The 18,149-nt window shown below is 37.7% G+C and overlaps 1 protein-coding gene and 1 long non-coding RNA gene across 6 annotated transcripts in view; one reads left to right on the top strand and one right to left on the bottom strand.

Moving 5' to 3' along the window:
- The window catches only part of DLG5 (discs large MAGUK scaffold protein 5), a 96,378-nt gene extending 94,123 nt beyond the window's left edge, over window positions 1-2,255 (top strand). For all 5 annotated transcript variants that reach the window (XM_021526692.3, XM_021526694.2, XM_021526693.2 and 2 more), the window contains one exon: window positions 398-2,255. In XM_021526692.3, coding sequence (XP_021382367.2) covers window positions 398-501 — 104 coding nt within the window. In that variant the 3' untranslated portion in view covers window positions 502-2,255. The remainder of the gene's footprint in view (window positions 1-397) is intronic.
- LOC110468629 (uncharacterized) overlaps window positions 1-18,149 on the bottom strand; it is a 69,197-nt gene that overhangs the window by 4,808 nt on the left and 46,240 nt on the right. The window contains exon 4 of the long non-coding RNA XR_002465123.2: window positions 2,376-2,438. This is a non-coding gene — a long non-coding RNA (uncharacterized LOC110468629). The remainder of the gene's footprint in view (window positions 1-2,375; window positions 2,439-18,149) is intronic.

The raw sequence follows: 18,149 nt of genomic DNA on the forward strand, positions 1-18,149 counted from the left end.
GTAAATATAAAACTCTTAACACCACATGTTGAACAGAGAAGGTTTATTATAGCAGGTTCTGACCATCTTTAGACTTAAACTTTGCCACCTGATGCCTCTGAAAATAGTAAGTGGAGGCCACTTACAAAACAGTTGTCTTAGCTGATCATAGCCATCAGTTCCTTGACTTCCCTGGATTGTTTTAGGAGCTAGCAGAAGAAATTGTGTATTGAATGCTTGACCTCTTTGCTCTGTTTATTTTTTTAAAAATAGAGACATGCATCTGTCAGATACCGAGTTGAGTTGCTTAATTCTGATCTGTTGATAAACACTTGGAAGATAAATGCAGAAGACTGTTCTTGGTAATTACTCTTGACTGTTCCAGTCTCATTTGTATGTGGGGTTTCTTCTTCTCCAGGCATTGTCCAGGGAGGAGCCCTTTCAAGCATTTGCACTCAGATTATGACAACTGTCGACCAAGAACAAAACAAGGTCCTGTGGATCCCAGCTGGCCCACTGTAGATTTCTTTTGCTGTGAAACTACTTTCCAGATGTAAATAACCAACTAACTTTCTATCCAATGGACTCAGTTCATTTCTGTCTTCATAAAGATATCCATAAGTTATTTCTGTTTCATGAAGGGGAATGATAACACTGAACATACAAGGACCTGACGAGGCATGTGGGAAGGGGTAGATCATCACCTCACTGAGCTTGTCTCTTACATCGTGCCTGTACACATGACAGGCTGTCACAAGGGTTGTGACCTGTGTGTACTTGTCCATGAGTAACGAATTTAACAATGCTGCAAAACCCTGTAGAATGACACGTTTACAAAAAACCTTTTCAAAGTATTTGGTTCTTGCTGTTTACTTGAATGTCTTTTTGTTTTGTTTTGTTCTTTTTTTAATTCTGTGTCCTTTCACTCAGTGAGGTTACTCTCCAAACTGGAGTGCAATTTTGGAGAATGAGCAGGCAGTGTATGCGCAATGTGACTCTTAGTTACAGTTTTGACCATTTCTAAGCACACTGTTGACTTGACAACCAGGTAATAACGTGGGATTGAATCGGTACGTCTTGGGAGGAAGCTCAAGAGGAAGTACACTCCTACACAGGGCAGACCACTTTTTGTATCCTGTCAATGCTTGTCTGTCAAAGATATTGTGTCTTGGTTTATGCATGAAGCTAATATTTAAACATCATAATGTATCTAAGCAATCCAAGTTTATCATGTGTTGACAAAATAATTTTTGGTTGTTGGGCCTGGGTTAAGTACAGGTGGGGTAGAGTCATAAACTAGGCCTAGCATGCTGTGTTCTGTCACTTTTAGATCCTGTAAATATGGAAAGCTTATGTTGGTGCAATTTTGCAGGGTAATTCTTAAGCTTTGTACTTCAGTGTGTAGCATTCACATAGACTGTTTTTATTTAAGAGCAGACACAGTTTTAGGGCTTTGATTAAAAGCCTTTAGAAAGGTACTAAATTGTTAGTGTTTTCACTGTCAAAAAATAAGTGATCGTTTAGTTTTGGTTGCAATACTTATTTACATGTTGTACCAAACTCTATTATATTGGTTCCCTTTTTGGTTTTTTGCACTTCTGACTGTGTTCCTAGCACAGGTTTTGTACCTGTTTCTTCTGTCTCTTGTGCCATGTTTTCTGGGTACTGTATTTTAATTGTTTTTAAAATATTATTTGAGTAGACCTGCTTCTCAGTTACTGTTTCTAACATTTCATTATGTAGGGTTTCTAGTTTTACACTACAGGCTATAATTTTGCTTCTGTTTGCAGCTTTTATAATTTAAAAAAAAGGGATTCTTCTTGCACAGTTCTTAAAGAAAGATCTGGTCCTAAATTTAAATTCTGTTTTACAGTTGCTATTTTATAGTTCAAAATACTTTCTATAGTATTTATATAGTTATACACTATATACAGTATTCTGAACTATAAAAACATCTAAAATATATATAGTATTTTATATAGTATTATACCATACTATTATAATACTGTATATATAAGTTAATAAATATGAAACTGAATGGATGATTTAGTAGTTGAAGTACTTCTCATGGTGAGGGACAGAAGTTTTTTGTTTATCTCAATTTTTTGTTTTGTTTGTTTTTTAAAGTTTGAGATCAGAGTAGACTCCAGTGGTAAAACTGAAACAGACAGGTACTGTTCTGACATGGATTTTTCTGTACTAAATGAAAATGTCACTTTGTATCAAAAAAAAAAAGTTAAAGAAACTGATTACTAAATAAAGGTCAATTTCTGTAACTTCGCTTGTGTGTAACGGGTGCACAGAGCTCTTCTTAACTCTGTTTAGTTAAGTCCTCATATAAGGTTTGGATTTCTGACTAAAATTGTCACATGCACCTGATAGTTTCAAATACCCACCTTGAGAATAAGTTTATGTTCTTGCCTCTCCTTGGATGTATAAATACCAGAGATGTTCACAACCTGTAGGACACAAGAAGTTAGATGTTGGTTTGTGTTAATATTTTTCGTGTTCTGGCCCATTGTTGTTAAGGATTTCAAATGGAAATGCAGTTGTTTGGGTGGAGGCTTGAACTGAAGAATGAGTCTATCAGTGATATTTACAAGGGAGTGTCACTGGAGAAAAGTGAGAATATTAGTTCAAAGGCACATTGTAGAATGTTCTCAGTTTTTACCCTTCAGACAGTCCAGCCTCTTTTGTTCACTGAGTTACCCAAAAGCCTAGGGAAGGTAATTATTTTGTACTGACTTTCTGCTTTATCAGTTTCTTTATTCTCAGATACCAAATAGTCAGCTTCAGCTTGAACCCAGTTTGTGGATGGACAAGTCTTGTAATCTGCATAACTACTAATAGCCTTTAGTCATAAGGATTTGCACCTTACCTTCTCTTGAAAAAACACACCATGGTAACAGCATCTAATAGGGGATGAATAAAATCAGAATAGGCAGGTTCTGGCAGGTAGGTAACAGCCATACATTGCATATCTTCTGATCACAGCAAAGTAGAACTGAAGTAATGACTGAACACTAGGAAGAGATGCTTTTAGCTCAGATCAGGTGTTTCCTGATATTCAATTTTCTTTTATAATATTACATGCCAGACATAGATTTAGCCCTTGTTCTGGAAAGAGTATTTCTGTCCAGGTGTTTAAACAAAGAATGTAGTTATGTGAGTATTGTAAAAAGAGTTTTGAAATAGTAACATTCAAAACAAAAAGTCTGAAAATTTCACCCTTACGCTTGTAAGTCACAGTTAAGCATGTGTGGCTGCAGGTAGAGTTAAAGAGAAATAAAAATCTTTGGACTTTATTTTTCCGCAGCTAAACGGACATAAAATGGCTGAAGATACTGCTGCCCATAGATATGATTTGTTGTTAATATGCTGACAAAACATCTACTTGTTTTCAAACCTTTACCTTCTGTTCACATTGACCTGAATTGCAGGGCTAGTGTTTGCATGATCCAAAATTATGTGACAGCTGCCAACCTCTCTGCCTCAGACAAGGCTTCTTTTTCAGTGCCTGAAAGTTGGAGGCCATGTCCTAATCCTTTGTTGTGAATGCAAACATTGCCTTAAGCAGTCTTGAGCAGCTCTCCTGGGTCTGTCTCTGATGGATGTATTCGTGGTTAAAATACAATCTTGTAATCTTTTCTAGACTTATGTTTAAGGCTCCATGTAATTGCTTCAATTCTGTGCCTACATTTCACATAGACAACTTCAGTTAAAATAGACTGACATTGGAAAAATATGCACTGGCTTGGAAACGAAAGAGAATACTGTGAAAAATACAGATATCAAATAGAGCAGACTTTAGTCTTGTGCAATATCTAGTGAAGGTTCCAGAACTGCAACAGAAGCTGAGCAGCAGAAAAAAGGTGCTTGGCCTCCTGTAAATTTTCTTAGGCTGCTGTGCCTCGTGAGTGTGAGAGCTTCTTACTCATTTGATTGGTTTTTTTTCCAATGTGAGCTGTGTCATTTTGCTTAGAAAGTGGCTGAAAAAGTACATTTTTTATAACATTTTATAACATCTATAACATAGTAAACTTTTTAGTTATTGAATTTGTCATTTCTCTTTGAATACAAAGATGTTTTTGTGAACACTACACAAATGATGTGAGCATGAATCCACAAACCAGGTGAACAGGGGATCCTGTTACTTAAGTGTGAAAGTACTGGCTTCATCTGGGGTTGTTCAGCTCTGTTTTAACAAACAATTCCTTACAAGCTTTTGTAAGAGTAGTTGTTTTTTACAGTGTCTATAATTTTCAATGGAGACTGGAACTTTATATTTAGACAACTTCACCAGTTTGTCTACACAGATCCTTTTCTTGAGGCAAACTGTGGATAAACTGTGGTCAACTGTGGAAGCATACTATGACTAAAGAAATTTAAAACATTTTCAGTTCTGCGGTTATCTTGCAGACGGCCAGTGTGGAAGATATTTTGGATTATTTAATTTTTTAAAAAATATTTAATCTTATTACTTAACTCACTTGAAAAACAGTGAGAAGAGGTGTATTAAAGTTTTTTCAGATTTCCTTAGATCTCATTCAATTAAGCAATTTTAATTAATTTTCCTCTACAAAATGCACCTGTTAAAGATTAAGAGGTTTTATCCTTCTGTGTAAAGTGTGAATTTCTAGGTGACTTTTTTAACACAGATGTACACAGAGGTTTTTAAAATATGAGTCTTTATTCTAAAAACGTAGGAGGGAAAAAAGGAAGAGATATAATAACTGTTGTAAGAATCAAATCTCAAAAATCTCAGTACTATATAGCCTAGTCACTTTATATTATGGTGAATTATCTGTTGTTGATATGTTTTATTAACAGTACATTATATGCTGAATGTGTGTGTTCACTGAAATGTTTTCTGTGTCTGCCATATTGAAGAAAATAGTACTAAGGGCTGAGTAAGCTTTCGAAGATATAATATCTTGATTTCTGTAGATAAATGAAGATACTGGTTTTTCCTTCACTGGCTCGCACTATAGAGTGTCCAAGAGCTACACTGCTTCTGCTGCCAGTTAAGAAAAACAAACCAACCAAGCCTGAAACAATAACAGCCCCCCAAACCTAATGCACAAAACAAAACAACTCCCTTCCCACCAAACCCCACTTTCAAAGTGTCCAATTTGGCTTTTTTTTTTTGACTTGATGTCCTTACTGTCTTCCTGAAGACACATGAAAATTTCAAAAGAAGAAAGCAGTTTACTCTTAACTTAATTCACAAATATCTCCAGAATTAGAAACAAGTCTGTCAAAATGTTAAATTCTTGCAACAGCTTGAAAAAAAATCTGTTTCTTGATAAAATCATACTTATATTTGCAATAGCTTTTTTTTATTATTTTAAATTTTTTTTTCAGTGCAAATGTTAATGACATACCTTATGCAATATTTCCTATACCCTTCCTCTGAAAGCAGCTTTCTGAAGATGGTGACTTTGATCTTCAGTGTGAGTGACCCTTTTTTCTGCAACTTTTGCACCTCATTTTGCTGCAGATTAATCTAATCTTGTTAGCAATAACAGTGATTAATTTAAATTATATTTATTCCTTCATTTGATAAATCTGTTTGGTTCACAAATGCTTACCATTTGAGTTCAGCAGTTAGCTGAGTCATCAGATTTTTTTTAAACAGGTTGAGATTATATTTGTAGCCCACTGTGATAAACTTAAGGTATTAGGTTTCAAGCTTGTCTTCTGGGCTGGTGTAAGAAATAAAAGGCTGAACATGCTGCTTTGTTTTTTTTAATCTAAATACGTGCAAGGGGTTTAAATGTGATTGTAAGTTTTGTGATGAAAATAACTGTTAGTTACATCGTTTTGACAGGATAATTCCAGCAAAGTCAGCCAAAAGAACCTAAGGTAAGAGAGAGAAAATTGTCCTCTGCTGTGAAAATAGGATTTAAGAGTGCTAGCAATTGCTCGTATCATTATAGTAACAAGTAGGTTTGTGATGCAAAGATGAGTAAGTGCAATTGCTGAAGAAACCAAACACATGGAGCTGAGTTCTAGAAAGGTGATGAAAACTGCATGTCCTCAGCAACTGCCAGAGTTGGTCCCATGGTGGCAAATGTGTATCACTTTTATCTGGGGTTGGCTGAACTTTATGGCCTTGAAGAGCTTCTGGCTGAAAATATATTACTAGCATTCAGATGAATTCTCACACTTTTATAACCTGACTTGTGTTGTATTGAAAAATGTGTTGTTAATAGCTGCAATTATAATGTGATCTGTTGAAACCTGCTCTGATTTTCAGTTCAATTATTTAGAACTCATTTGTCAGGGTGGTACCACATATTTTGTGCCAGAGTGACTAAATTACAGCTGCAAAATAATTCAAGTGAAGTTTTAAAAACCAATTGGATATCCTCCTCCTCCTGTGGTCTTTACATGGCAGTTTCCCTCAGAGCTGCAAGATTTGAACTGCCATGAGCTCACTTGAATTCCTGTCAGATGTGAACACTGCTCTGCTGTCCTGCACAGGACGTGATCAGAGCTGTTCCCTGGCTGTGTGGGGTAAGGAAGTGTTGAGTCTTGGCCTGGGTTAACTCTAGCGAGATGCTTCCACTTCTGCCTCCATAGGGCACTTCTTTGCCTTCCAGAGCCTAAATGGGATTTCTGATTGGCAATTGCTGTCTTTCTCCTTTCAGTAATCCCTTTTCTGCTATGTAACCATACACAGATGTAGTTTTGTCAAGTGCTCCGTGAAATTGTTCTCAGGAGTGAGATTGTAGTTTGTGAGAGCTGTATTATGGATACATCACCGAGCTTTCCCATTCTTTTACTGTTATATGTGGCTTTAGTTTCCCTTTGCGTTATAGTCTTGCTATCACTAGTAGATAAATCTTTTTTCAAGGTGTGTCCCTCATTCAGTGCAGCCTTTCCTGTTTGCCGCATTCCTTGCTTTATGCTTCGCTTACACATCTGAACTCTCAAAGATATTTTTTCCATTGCTGATGCAACCTAATCCCTCCCTTCCTCACCCTGTTATCTAATGCTAAAGTATTTTGGGACATTATGTAAAGTCTGTTTGTTTGACAAAGCTTATTATGTGGTTGTGTATTAATCACTGATTTGATTTTAAACACTTCTTGTTCTCACTGTTGGTGATCTCATGAGCAGCAGTTGCTGATCCACTCCAGCATTCAGCAGCCAGCAGCTTCAGGTAATGTTTTAGCAATGTCTGCATGTCTGCAGTTTCTGAAAGTGATGCCTTGCTATGTTTCCAGCAGTGTCAGCAGTACATTTGTAGCAGGACACACTTGCTAAGCAACAGAGGACAACTTGAGAAAGTCCACAAACCTGCCTTAAGGTTTTGTGATCTCTGCTGTCTTACAGAGGCTTCAATCTTTGGATTGATTTGGATTTCCCTCTGCACTGTTCAGATTCTGTCATAAGCTGGCACTGACTGGTAAGGTATGCAGAGGTATAGCTGAATTGATTTGCTGCAAAGTACTGAGATCCACAAATGGTGCCTGACCTTCACTAGAAATGAACTAATATTAGTCTAATTTTAACCCGTTTTGCTATCACTTAAAATATTACTGGAGTTACAAGAGGACAGTTTATAAAGAGTTCTGAAATACTGAAATTTGTCAGAAGTAGCTATTTTTATCTTATTTCTTTTCCACTCTACTCTTGCCCTAAAGCCCAATTTTTAGTTTCCACCCTCTGTAATGTCAGCCATTTCAAGATACAGATAGTCTATAGTACACAGTATGGTGGAAAGGACAAGACCTGTAACAAACCATGGTTCAATGTTGAAGTCACGGGCCCTTACAATCCTTTATCAGTTCTCTTAGTTGTAGAAGGAGACACTCAGAAAGAGAAATCCTTTATAGAAATAATTAAGACAGAGTTTTGAAAGTTATTTATTTTTCTCAGTGCTCTGATAATGAGTCTTCCAATATCTGGCTCCCTTACTTTTAAAAATCTGGTGTCCAGACCAAAAGCATCTATGGCACCTTAATACTTGTTCCTGTGAAAATACTATTTTAACTTCTCTGCCTCAGGGTATGTACTTCACTATGTAGATGACTTTCAGCTTCTCTTTTATTAGATGTAAGCCTCATCTATTTCAATGATTTTGGATTTATGACTTTTTGTAACCCCCTGCTATTTATGGGATGTGGGATTTGTTTAAATAAATGTTTTTTTCCATCATAACCCATCATCCAGATTGATGGTGTGAAGTCATGGTTGTACAGTCACTCTAAACTGAAGTGTCCTGTTTCTCAGTGAGGAAAAAGACCAGCTAAGATATCCAATGTGGGACTGCCCATTTAATGTATATATGTCCCTGTGTTTTGTGAGTGGAATATTTTTCTCTTTTTCTCTTTTTTTCTTTTTGTTTTGTAAGTTTTAAAAATCTGCTGTAGATATTACATACACCAAGAATATGTCTTGAAAATCAGTGGCACTGTGGAGAAGAAATTGACCTGTATATGGTTTGTTAGTCAATGTGAAAGAGAAAATGGCAAAATAGTTTAGAGTGAAGCTGATGGGTCACATAAAATCCACAAACCCCGATGCTCTTGTTTTCAATTATTTAGCCGAGTTTAATTTTAATATACCTTCCTTAAAAGGGTGCTATTAGACTGAAAGTTACATTTGGAAAATAAAAGCTTTGGAATGGAATACTTCATTTAATAAGCACTGAAACGAGACATTCCTCAAAAGGAAAGCTGTTGGTCTATTTCATCTAGGTATTTACTGTTTTCATGAAAAATGATCAGTAATTTCTGAAAAAGAAAGTACCCTTTAATAGATGTCTCAAGCCAGCTACTGAAAACAGGAGTTATATTACATAATGGCTCATCATTCAAAGTTGTGTTTGCGGATTTTTTCTGTGCGTAGAACAGAATGTAAAATCATTAGGGAAAACAATTATTTCTGGTATGTGAGAGAATAAATATTTCTTTTCACAGTGTGCTAGTATAGCAGTACAGAAACTACTATAGAAAAAAAACCAGAAAAAAAGCACTAAAAAGTATTTCTTCAGCAACGCATAGAATATGAATTGCATTTATCAAATTATTCTTTTAAAATCTAAGAACTTGTCCCTTGATGCAAACTCACACATCAAACACCTCTGATACATTATTTATTTCTAGAGTTACTACATCTCATTTGCAGTCAATTTATGCTGTATGTAGCACTGATTGTTTTTCTTGCAAGATTAAGAGCAGAGTTTTAAACTGTCTTCCTCAAGGTCATAAGCCTAGCAGTAAGTTCTTCTCTTGATTTTTTTTTTTTGTTTGCTTTGCAAGTCATTAAGTACTTCAATGACAAAAAACCCTTCAAACTAAAATAAAAAAAAAGCACACAAACATGCTTAGATTTATGAAAATCAAATTATATGTATTCTAAGACAATTTCTTCCATAAGACAGAAAGTATCAGCAAAATAGATGGTGAGAACTTGCAGCCCTAGTAATGACTCTAAATCAGCAGCTGCCATGCAAGGCATGGAAAAAGAAAGTAACTGAATCTTAAAATAATGTGTGTGGCAGTCTATAATGCAAAAATTAGTGGGATTTAAAATACTGGGGGTTCTGATGGGATTGAAAAGTATTGCATATTGCTTATCTGTAGATCCGAGATTCCTAGTGTGTCAAATTCAGACACCTATTATGGGCTATTTTACAACAATCACTCTAAATTGATGAAGGCATACTAAGCCTTGTATGGCCACGGACCTTTAGTTGAGACCAGACAATAATAATCTAGTCTCTCAAGTATGCAAAAAGCATGAGAGAGCATCAGGCTCACTGGCTTAGTGTCAAGTCCTTCTTATAAAAGGTATGACTTAAAATGGAAAGCCTTTGTGACAGTTTATGCAGACTAACTTAATGTGTATAGCTTGTGCAGACAGTTATTTTCCACCTATTCGTGAATACACAAGCTAGAATATTTGGCTTTAAACACAGAGGGGTGCAGAGGGTTCTTTTGTTCAGTCAAATAAATACTTTCCAATATTTAACCAGTTTTAATTTATGGGGAACAGATGTTTTTTTCTTCATTAGTAATTGTTTTTCCAGAAGATAAGCCTATATTAAAATTTGTGAGGATTCATGAGCTCTTTTATTCTAAGTAAAGCTCTTTGTTGAAATCACTCAATTTTTAAAAAAAATAAAAGAACCAAGAAATTTTTTTCAAGCCTCCAAAGCCTGTTAGTTTATTATATTTTGTTTTTTTCTTAGAGGCAAAGGCTAAAGACTTTCAAATATGTTGTTGCATTCTTCATTGTAAGGAAAATCTGTAAGTGTCCTTGGGATGCAGGCACAACAGAAGTTCACTAAACTGCCTCTGCTTTTAACTTGGGTAAGATGCAATGGCATCTGATCAAGATCTCAGATGCAAGTCCTGAAAACTCTTTTGACTCCACCTGTGACTAAAATTAAGTGTTCAGAATTTCATGAAAATGAAAAGGTTTTTGTTCTGTTTTGGGACTAGTGAATGGTTGGATTTTTGTGTCTGCATCCTTGTCCCACTAAAACAACACCTTACTCCCTGCCATAGGAGCAAGAACAGGAGCTGAAGCCCATCACATTTCAAATGCCCCTGTCAGAAGCATATTGTTAAGTTCCGTTTAAACTATATTCAGTATTTTGAGTAATGGTAGCAATAACAGGCAATTTTAACCCTCATAACTGATATGCTGGTTTGACAAGGTTTTCACAGCAGAAGTCACTGTTGTATAAGCCTTCATGGATACAGTGCTTTTCTCATTTTGAAAACATGTACAGCTCGAGTAGCATTTTCCTTTTATGACATATTCAGAGCTCTCTGCAGTCCTTTAAAGTGTATTCATACAAATTTGTGGAGGAAGCCCTCTAAGGCACAAGTTTGACATACCTAGTGCCTAGTTATTTGGACTTTGATGTTTTAATTTTAAAGGTCCAGAATTCAGTGATGACAGCCTATTTCCCACTGACAAGATGCACACTTTTAGGTACCACCTTCCAAAGTTAGACTTACAGAATTTCCTTGATAAAACTACAGAGTTGGATCTTCTTTTGTTTAGCCACCAGAGTCAGTAATACAGTCATTAAGTTGTCAACAAGCTCCTCTGCCATGTGTTGCTGTCCTGTAGGCAGCGTATGCAAATGGTCCCGGTGCCTCAGGAGAAGTCACGGCGTCTTTCCCTCTGCGAGCCGTGTGTTGGGCCGTGACCTTTCCCTTCTGTTTCTTTATTCAGGTTACAGACGACCCCTGTGGGTGCAGGTTTTGCAGTGCTGTGTGCCTGGTGCCAGTGTCCCCTCTGCCATCAAAGGGCACAAGGAGCAGCTCGCTGCGGCGCGAGGAATGGCTGTGCTCCAGCTCTGCCTGCCGTGCTGCTCGGTACATTTTGGGCTGCTGTTTTTGAGGGGACTGACACACTGGCTGTGTTTCTTGCTTCTCTCTTCATCCTGCTGGAGGCCCCAGAGCCCCTGTTCGTTACACTTTACTTTTTCATTTGCTTTGACCCAATGGACGTGCTGTAAAATTACCTGGGTTTTGCAGGTGTCTTACCTGTCTGTATTAGTACAAAATCTAGCGTTAGAGAGGGAATGAGGCAGGGAGGTCAGTGAGTGGTTAGCTGTTCCTTCGAATAGGAAAATAATTCAAACAAGCTCTTCAACAGTGAAATTCTCTGTGAAAGGCAGAGCACCATGTTCCCAGTTGTGATTGCAGGGGCAGAGGATTTTTTTTTAGTGCCTCTGGTTCTTGAAAGAGCTTGTGTTTTTTCCCAGAAGATTATAGAATCCTTTTTATGCAGCTTAATGTGTTTTTACAGATATCATACAGATAGGAAGTTGTATCATATTTTGCAGACAGAAAGTTGCAAGGCAAACAAAGACCAAGTTTGAAGAAATTGTGGGATTTTAAAAATGTGGCTAATAACATGTTCTAAAGGATGCTATGAAAAGGAGAGTCATGTTAGAGCTTTAAGTGTGTGGGTTAACCAGAGAACTATGCTACAAAAAGCTGTATGAAGTGTCAAACTACCTTAAGTGTAGCTTATCTCTGGGCAGTCACTGAGGCAAATAATTACTCCAGGAAATAACATTTCAGTATTTCACAATCAGCATTTCTCTGAGTTTACTGCTTGCATCATTCTGCTCCTCTTTCTTCTGGTCTTTCAGAACAGTTTGAGCTCTTGCCCGAGTGCCACTGAAGGCAAGAGCATTTCTTTTGCAGCTCAAAGGCAAAACTTGTTGCTGCCTTTTGTTGTTTTTCAGCAGCCCAACAATTCTGACCTGTGAGGAATGCAGGGGTAGGGGATACAAACATGAATCTTTTTTTTTTTTTTCCCTAATGTGGATAGACAGATGAAAGATAAATTTGGAACTCTTTGGTTTGTGCTGGTTTGGTTTCCTCTTTTTTCCTTTCTCTTTTTGGGTTTGTGGGGGTGTTTTGGGCTTATGGGATTTTTTTTTAAAGTAAAATTGAGTTTCTTGAGTATAAAGCTGGGCAGTCCCACATAATTGATGTTACCATGGCCTCCAGCCAAAGTTGGAGGAGTCATCTGTTAGTTTGAGTCTGGAGAAGAGCAGAGAGGAATATAAATCCTTCTCTCCAACAAGATGTAAATATTTGGTTTTTTCTTTTTGTGAAATATGCAGAACAAAGGGAACAATCTGAAGGAGAAAGGTCTGGACCCTGTTTGTTCTTAGTTTGCCAATGCAGTTTGTTCTGCTCTACCACCACTTGGTGCTAGAAGATCAGTATTTGTTATGCAGCTGCTTGGTAGCTCCAGTTTTATGTACGGGACGTCTGAAAGGCAGTGGAATTAGAGCCTTGGTCTCCAGCAGATTCTGTGTACCTGCTTCCCAACCCTTTCTTTGCTGACAGAAGGAATCCATGACCAGGAGCTGCATGAAGTGGTGCAGGTCAGCTCTCCAGTGCCCTCCTCACTGTGCTTGCAAATGGGGTGTGCACCTCTCTGACCTCCTGTGGTCTGTCCTTTCTGCCCAGAACCACAAGTGCTGCCTGAGCAGCTGCTGGGCTGCAGCAGCTTCAAACACAGACTCGACCTGTGGCATTTGTGACAATTTGAAGGACGTTGCACTGCCTGTATTTATTGACTTTCCCTACAAAGTTATTTCCCCCTAATACAAAGGTATTAATTACAGATAGAAAGAAACATGGTGACTCCAAGGTCAAGAGATGAGAGCATGCAATCTGGAATTTCCATCACAACTGATTATGATTATGCTTCAGCTATTAAAAGTTACAAGGTTGCATTTGTTATGTGGATGCTTGCTTCTAATTAAAGAAAATACCTATTCTTTAAGAGCTCAAGAATAAATAGATTCCAATTTTTATCTTCAACTTAGTTTTTCAATAGTCTTTTTATATGAATGCTAGCTTATTCATTTTCTGTGATAATGTGGTCTGTGCATTTGTTGGATGAATTAATTTGTGCTCACCTGATACCTTTAGAGACAAGCTTTGCCTGCAGCATGAGATAAAATGAGATTTGTGGCCCTGTCTTATTCTTTTCTTTGTCTGTGGTGCATCTCTTTTCCTTATTTACTGACTGTCTGTGTGGAGGTGCTTCAGACAGTTAATCTAGTCAGGTGAATTTAACATTGATTGCACAAATCAAAATGGACTGTGTAGATATACTCATTCAAGAACAGAAGCTTTTTGAAGTAAGTTATACTGTAGAAATAAAAGCTCTTTGAATTCTGATTCACAATGTGAGATGTGCAAGTGCTTCACTTACAAATAAATTCAAATTACTTTTTCCCAAGTGACTCTTTGCAAACACAAAGGACTTGGTTCCCTGTACTTCCAGCATCTTGATAAAAAGAATGAATCCAAGCGTTTTACTCCTCACCCCAGTACTGATGTTTATTGTAGCAGAAAGATATGCACAATTTCCTATATAGAAAATATCCTGTTTTCACCAGTAACCCTGCTGCTTTATATGTGTTTCAGTGGTCACATTTGTACTCTCTGCCTGCCTTCCTTATTGCTCTCCTATTTGTTTTCCTTATTCATTATGGTTTGCTTATAGTGTAAATGGAGTACTATTTCTTGATGCAAGTCCTTTATGATGTTTATTGATGAGACATTGTGAGAACAGCCTCACTGTACCCTGTTAGCATTAGTGTTTCATGTTTTCAGAGCCTTTCTGTAAACTGCATGAGACTCCCAGCTGAGAGCAGTTCCCAACTTCTCCCTTTGGCATAGCAATTGCCTTTCTGTTCTAACTGAGTCAGTCAATATACTGAGTCTTGGATGCATATGTGCATCTGAAGCTACAATAGTTTAGATGAAGATTGCAAGGGATTTGTCAGGTGTGTGCTTCCAAAGAAATGCTCACTTATAACTGTACATATATATCATATATATATATATATTATGGGGAAGCTTTCTGTCAGCCACATAGCTTTGAAACAGTTACTTCAGTTACTTTTTTCTATGCTTGTCAAAGCCCTTGATGTGTATCTTGACTAGAAAAAGGTAGGATTAGAGCTTACAGACTCCTGTATAGAGCTATTCTGTCTCTAAATAACAGATTTATTTTTCAGAGCCAAGGTTGCGTTCAATATACTGGAAGTGGTGTTGAAAGATAGAGAAATAAGGAAGGAAGGTATGATAAGGTACTAGGTGGGGATTCAGAAAATTGTCTTCCATTTCTGGGAAATGATGTCTTTTATTATCCCAGGAAAGTCAGTCTGGTTTGACACTAGGTATTCTGTGAAAATCTCAGCATTGAAAGGAAAGGAAAAAATATTACAGTCATAATAACCTTGAACTGGAATAAATCTACCTCAAATTCAGAAACTTTGCCCCAGGTTGTCTATATCTTCTGTAGTGTGTTTTCTTCATGGGCCATCTAGACTAAGGAGATGCACCCCAAAGAAGTGTCATTCTCTGTCTCACTTGGGTGAAGAATAACACCTTTCTTTCCTTTGACTTCAGGCTGTAGCTTCTGATCAGTAAATTTGTATGAAACCTTGTAGAAAGAGGTTAGGATCTCATTTGTGACTCTTGAGCAGCCCAAATAGGAAAATTTCCAGCACTGTTATACGTGGAAGAAAACATTCATGTAACAGCTTTTAGACAGCATGTCTGTTTGGTGAAAGGAGGAGGCTGGAGCTGCTGGAGCTGCAACTGAGACACAAAACAGAAAGTGCTATTTCTTGGTCACAGAATGTTCGGTGCTTTACAGCACCCAACTGAGTCTCCACAGCCAAGAGACATGAGAGAAGTGCTGGTTCTCCCTGCTCTCCCTCGCCCATGCATTTCTGGTTTGAGATCTTTGGGGGTCCACAGAAATAGTCAAATGCCTTTTCATTGCACTACTAGTCTGCATCTGTCATGAAATTTCAGCAAACAAAACCATGGCATTTGGCAAACAGACTTTAAAAGCAGAGAAAAAACCAAAAGGCACAAGTGCCACAATACAATTTCAGATTTATAGATAATAAAACTTTGCATTTTGCAGGCACGCATAACCAGTAATACATAAATGGAGAAACTGCAGAAAATTGGCTAATGGAATATATATAAATGAATTTAATGCAAATTTTCAAGCACTTTGGGCAATTGTGTGCCTGTCTACACAGAATTTTGACTGCACAGATAAATGTATTGATTGCAGAGCAAACGTGTCCCACTTCATTCTTTGCCAATAATGAAAATTGCATTTAGTGATGTGGGAGTTGGATTTGTGAGTACCCGAGCAGTGAAGGCTGAGGTCAGACCTGCAGTGACAAGCTTTGCTGCCAACTGCTGTCGAGTGGCAATATTGACAGCTTGTAGCATCACTGGAATACCCATCTTGTGGCTGTTCCTGCCAGCATCATGAACTTCTCACAAGGAAGTTTTATATCCACAGCAGTTGTAGGCATGAACTGGGAAAGAACCCAGGGCTTTCACCTGTTGCCTTTGCTGATGTGCTGGCTGAAATCAAGGAGCTGGGGTATTCAGGGAAGAAATCCAAGTTGTAGAAAAGGGAGCACTGCTGCTTGAGTGAGGGAAAACCTATGCTGAAAGAAGGGCATCCACGTTCCAAGAGCTTTGTAAGACAAGTGAGTGCCTTGGGCATCTTGTGGGTAATTTTGGGCAGTAGGTGTTTATTTCCAGGAATGCTTCCTCACCAGGTAGCCCAGGGCAGGGCACTGCAGGAAGGAGCACTGAAATTGCTGTGCACAGGTCATGCCTGAGCTTGGCCTCCAGGCTGGCCATGGGTGCAGATGTCTCTTTCTTTGGAGGGCTCCTATTGCTTATTTACTTTTATTACTGACAGCTGCTCTCTTTTGCAAGTATGATATCCTGGTCTGATATTCTGGCCAAATTCTAACTATAATCCTTACCGCCTGCTTGACTCAAAATAGCCCATACATTAAAATGTGTCATTTCTCTTCTAACTGAATGTGATGTTTTTAAACAATTTCCATTTTTCACCCCAAATATGGCTCTTTCAGCTTTGGATGTTTCTCTATTTCTAGCTTAAAGTACTTAGAAGGCATTATGCATTGCATGCATAAAGACAAGCTATTATAAATATTTAGCTAACTAAAGCATTTGTGATTTTTTAACTTCAAAGTTAGAAGTAAATGGGATACTTGTAATGACTCTTGCATTTTTTACAGAAAGTTATCTAAGTAAATCTTTCACAGTAGCTTAGGACTTTTCGTGGTGTGCCAAAATATATCCCACCTCAATACCACTGGGATTCATGAATTAGTCAAAGTGCCAGAGGGACTAAAACAAAGACTTATGTCTGGAATATTCCTAAAAGAATCTGACATCAGTGCTCTGTGACTGAGTGGTGCTGTTTGGAGAGGATCATTTGGTAATTTTGTTTTCCTTTTTATTCAGGAAAGGAAAGGTATTCCAGTGGAGTCCCTGTTTATGTTTTCCTTTTCTCAAAGGCTCTGGGTGATCTCTAAAGGTTGTTCAGCCTCTCTAGGCCTTGCTCTCAGGCTAAAATAGGAGCATTGGTACATCCTTTCCACATGGAAACATTTTCTGGATAAGACTGTGAGGTACTTAGTTCTGGCTTCTGCACAATAACTGGATAAATGTTTCTTAATTGTTAGATTAATATCCTCATAGCACAGTACAACAAATAACTGAAAGTACATTTTGTCTCTGTTTTAAGAAAATGGAGAATTTTATCTATGAGCAGTATTTTCATCTTACCAGTATTTTAGCAAGGAATTTTGAAGAAATCATGGCAAAGAATGTTTGTGAAACAGCTAATCTTAGACAAATAGAAGTCTAAGAAGGCAAATGTTGAACTCTAAGACAACTATTTGCAAAAGAAGCCTGGTTTCACTCAAAGTAATGGAAACAGCTCACATGAGCTATTTATCAAGTGGTTTGCAAGACTAGGGTTTAAAAAAATTAAATTTTTTAGTCTTCAGCTCGAAAACCTATTGTGGAAATCACTTAGAGGATATTAGTAAATGCCAGAATCAGAAAACATTCAATAGCAATTCATAACCAAAATATTTTTCTAGTGTGTTAATCTCCTGGACTAGTAGCTCTGTCTAGATGTGACTTTTACCTTGCAGTCAGGCACTAAGAATGGAACTCTGAAAAGAAAGGTGTTCAAAATTGTTCTGTTTTAAGATTATGGAGAAGTTCCACTATAAAATTATTTCTGGCTTTTCAGACCAGGTTTAGATCATAAGACATATACACAGGATGGCACAAACACTGCTCAGGCTCAAAGCCATCCTTGTCTGCCTCTTTGTGCTAAAGGCATCACAAGCCACTGCAGAAAGCATTACACATCATGTGTTTTTATTTTATTTGGACTGGACTTAAGCTATGTCTAGATGATCTTTCAGGATGCTGTGGCTTTTCATATTTTTCACTGAAACTGACCAGAAGTGATAATTTATATCTTGTAGAGCTGATGACTTAGCAGTTTCCAAGTTAGATCTGGAGCCAAGCGCTGCAGTAATTATTCTGCAGTTGATTTCTAACAGACCTTTGCAAGCTCAGTGTGGGGACGGGTGAGGCATAGAGGCAGTGCCGCAGAGCCTCTGACACAACAGCAAAGGGGGTCACTAGCAGTTCAGGCAAACTCCAAATCTACCACTGCCCTTTCCAAAAGAAGCTTCCTGTCTGTGATGGGAGTGACTGGTCTTCCTCTGTAGAAAGCAGATCAAAAGTATAATGCACGTATAGTTCACTGAAAAGATGTGCTAGTCC

This window comes from Lonchura striata, chromosome 7 (genome assembly GCF_046129695.1).
Source record: "Lonchura striata isolate bLonStr1 chromosome 7, bLonStr1.mat, whole genome shotgun sequence".
NCBI classification, from domain to species: Eukaryota; Metazoa; Chordata; class Aves; order Passeriformes; family Estrildidae; genus Lonchura; species Lonchura striata.